This window comes from Cyprinodon variegatus, unplaced genomic scaffold (genome assembly GCF_000732505.1).
Source record: "Cyprinodon variegatus isolate N-32 unplaced genomic scaffold, C_variegatus-1.0 Scaffold525, whole genome shotgun sequence".
Lineage (NCBI taxonomy): Eukaryota > Metazoa > Chordata > Actinopteri > Cyprinodontiformes > Cyprinodontidae > Cyprinodon > Cyprinodon variegatus.
Window position 1 is genome coordinate 455,111 of NW_015150978.1, and position 2,451 is coordinate 457,561.

Below are 2,451 nucleotides of genomic sequence, written 5' to 3' on the forward strand. Positions count from 1 at the left end.
CGAGTTAAATTCCAGACGTTTTAAGACAATTTTGGTTACATTTACACTTGCTCATATTTTCCAGACAAAAAGTTAATGGCGCATCTCCCAAATGTCCCGGCCGCAACAACGCTTTATTGGTTCCGCTATCGGGACGGAACCAATAATGGCGAGCCACTTATTTTTTTAAATAAAAAAAGAATTCTCAATTTTAATGTTTTATTTAGGTTACAAAAGTAAATCGTAATAAAAATTATCTTATTTATGATACTTTAAAAATTAAGACCTACGAAAGACTGATTTAAGACATTTTAATACCAATTAAGGCCTTAGTTTTATTTTGAAGAATTCAATGCCTTTTAAGACTTTCTAAGGACCTGCAGGAACCCTGTCTTGGGTTAGAATGCAGCTAATCTGATGCTGGTTTAACTCCAAAAAAGTTTGGTCTTTGTTTCCAACTGGGATCTGATGAAATTGTTTTTATAAAAACATTTTTTTTTTTAATAAAGCATTTTGAAAACCCCATGATAATCACATTTAATTAATTTAATGTCAATTAATGCCTTAATTTAAAAAAATTATAATTTTATGATTTTTTAATGACCCACGGAAACCTTGTAATGGAAAAATATGGGTATCAGAAAAAACCCAAATTGTGGGAGTAAAATATGTGGATCACTAATAGTCAATTATTTCATTACTGTTTAAGACTAAAGGTCTAATTTTGAGTGCGTCTCCAGAACTAACAGTCGCTACATAATTCATTAAACCCTGCTGTTCATTTCCAATCAGCCCATTATTAAAGCCTGCAGACACTCAGGAACTCAAAGTTGGATTAAAGTCGTTCTTTCAGTGAAACTCTGTACCTGAGGCTGCGGGAGCGGAGCCTGACATGGTGCACTGGCTGGGCTCCCTCGTCGTCCGCCGCGCTCTCAGAGCTCCGGAAATGTTTGAAGAGCAGGTGAAGATCATCTTGGGTGGGCTGAGATGGCAGCTGGTGCAACAGCTCGTGAGAAGACGACGACTAAGAAGAAAAAATGAAATGAGAGAGAATTTTGTCAGGTAGCAGCACACAGATCTGATCAGACATAAAAACATGAAGGACATCCTCACTGCAATAGCCTGGTCTTCAACTATGTGGCCCAAAAACCAGATGTTCATTGAAATCAATTGAGGACTGAGGTCAGGTGATCTCCAAATCAAGCCAAACAGTGAAGCATGGTGGTGGCGACATCATGCTGGGGTGATAACTATATTAGCAGGGGACTAAAAAGATGGTCACAAACCTAAAAAAGGAGCAAAATGAAGAGAAATTCTTGAAGGAAAGGTTGTGGCGTAACTTCTGAACTCGGATGTCGGGACGGATAAACTCAAGATAAATAAATTCATTTGATTACCGTATTTTCCGGACTATAAGCCACTATTTTTCCCCCCCACACTTTGAACTGTGCGGTTTTTCTGTGGATTTTTACTAAACCAAAAGCGGGGAATTCAAAGTTGGAAATGAAAGAATAAGGGGCTAATTTTTATTTAGCACAGGAACATGTTTTGTTTTGTCATTTATTTGTCGCATTAAAGCTGCCGAAACAATGAAGACACTGAGCTCAACTCCTGCAGAGCTGAAATAAAGAGCTGATGAAGCCCCAACTTTAAGCTGATGCTCTTACTGCTGATAGCCAACAAGCTAACGCTAGCAGTCTTCTTCATCCCTACACTAGGGGCTACATGTAGAGCTCCCCCTACAGGTTTGGTGGGATATAGTTGAGTGGATATCAGCAGCTTATAGCCCAGTGCAGCTTATATATGTATGCTTCCAGTTCTTTCAAATCATTTAGGGGGCACGGCTTATATTCAGGTGCACTCTATAGTCTGGAAAACTCGGTAGATTTTATTCTCTAGGATTAACCGATAAAATCCACTTGTTATACAAGAAAAGAAAAGCCAATGTGGCTAAAAACATGATCCAGCGATGCATCAGTTTATCCATACCATGGCAAACTGCTAATGGTTCTAATGATACATCCTCAACTTTCGGAACCACTGATAAAAGTCAAATTCTCCTGCATACCCTAGCAGATAAAAAAATAAAGATATGAAATAAACAGAAACAATAAAATAAGCAGCTTCAGAGAGAAGAATGTTGACAAGGATAAAATCCATGCTGGATAATTCTGCGTCTCTTCATGATGTGCTGGTCACCCATAGAGGAAGTCATTCCTTCCTGCGGCATCCAAATTTAAAATTCATCTCTCTGACAGTCATTTCAGTTCAATTCTGTTTATTTCTATAGCGCCAATTAACACCACATGTCATCTTAAGGCACTTTACAGTTTAACCTGATCATTCAGTCAAATTGATTCAAAGTTTTCTATCTAAGGAAAACCAGCTGATTAAATCGACTCATTGCCTTGAAGGCAATCCCTCACACTAAGCATGCTTATAGCGACAGTGGAGAGGAAAAACGCCCTTTTA

The 2,451-nt window shown here is 38.3% G+C and overlaps 1 protein-coding gene across 1 annotated transcript in view; it reads right to left on the reverse strand.

The window, feature by feature from the left end:
* The window catches only part of LOC107095128 (microtubule-associated serine/threonine-protein kinase 3-like), a 49,384-nt gene that overhangs the window by 29,209 nt on the left and 17,724 nt on the right, over positions 1-2,451 (reverse strand). The window contains exon 4 of the mRNA XM_015391104.1: positions 846-1,003. Within this exon, the coding sequence (XP_015246590.1) occupies positions 846-1,003 (158 nt within the window). The remainder of the gene's footprint in view (positions 1-845; positions 1,004-2,451) is intronic.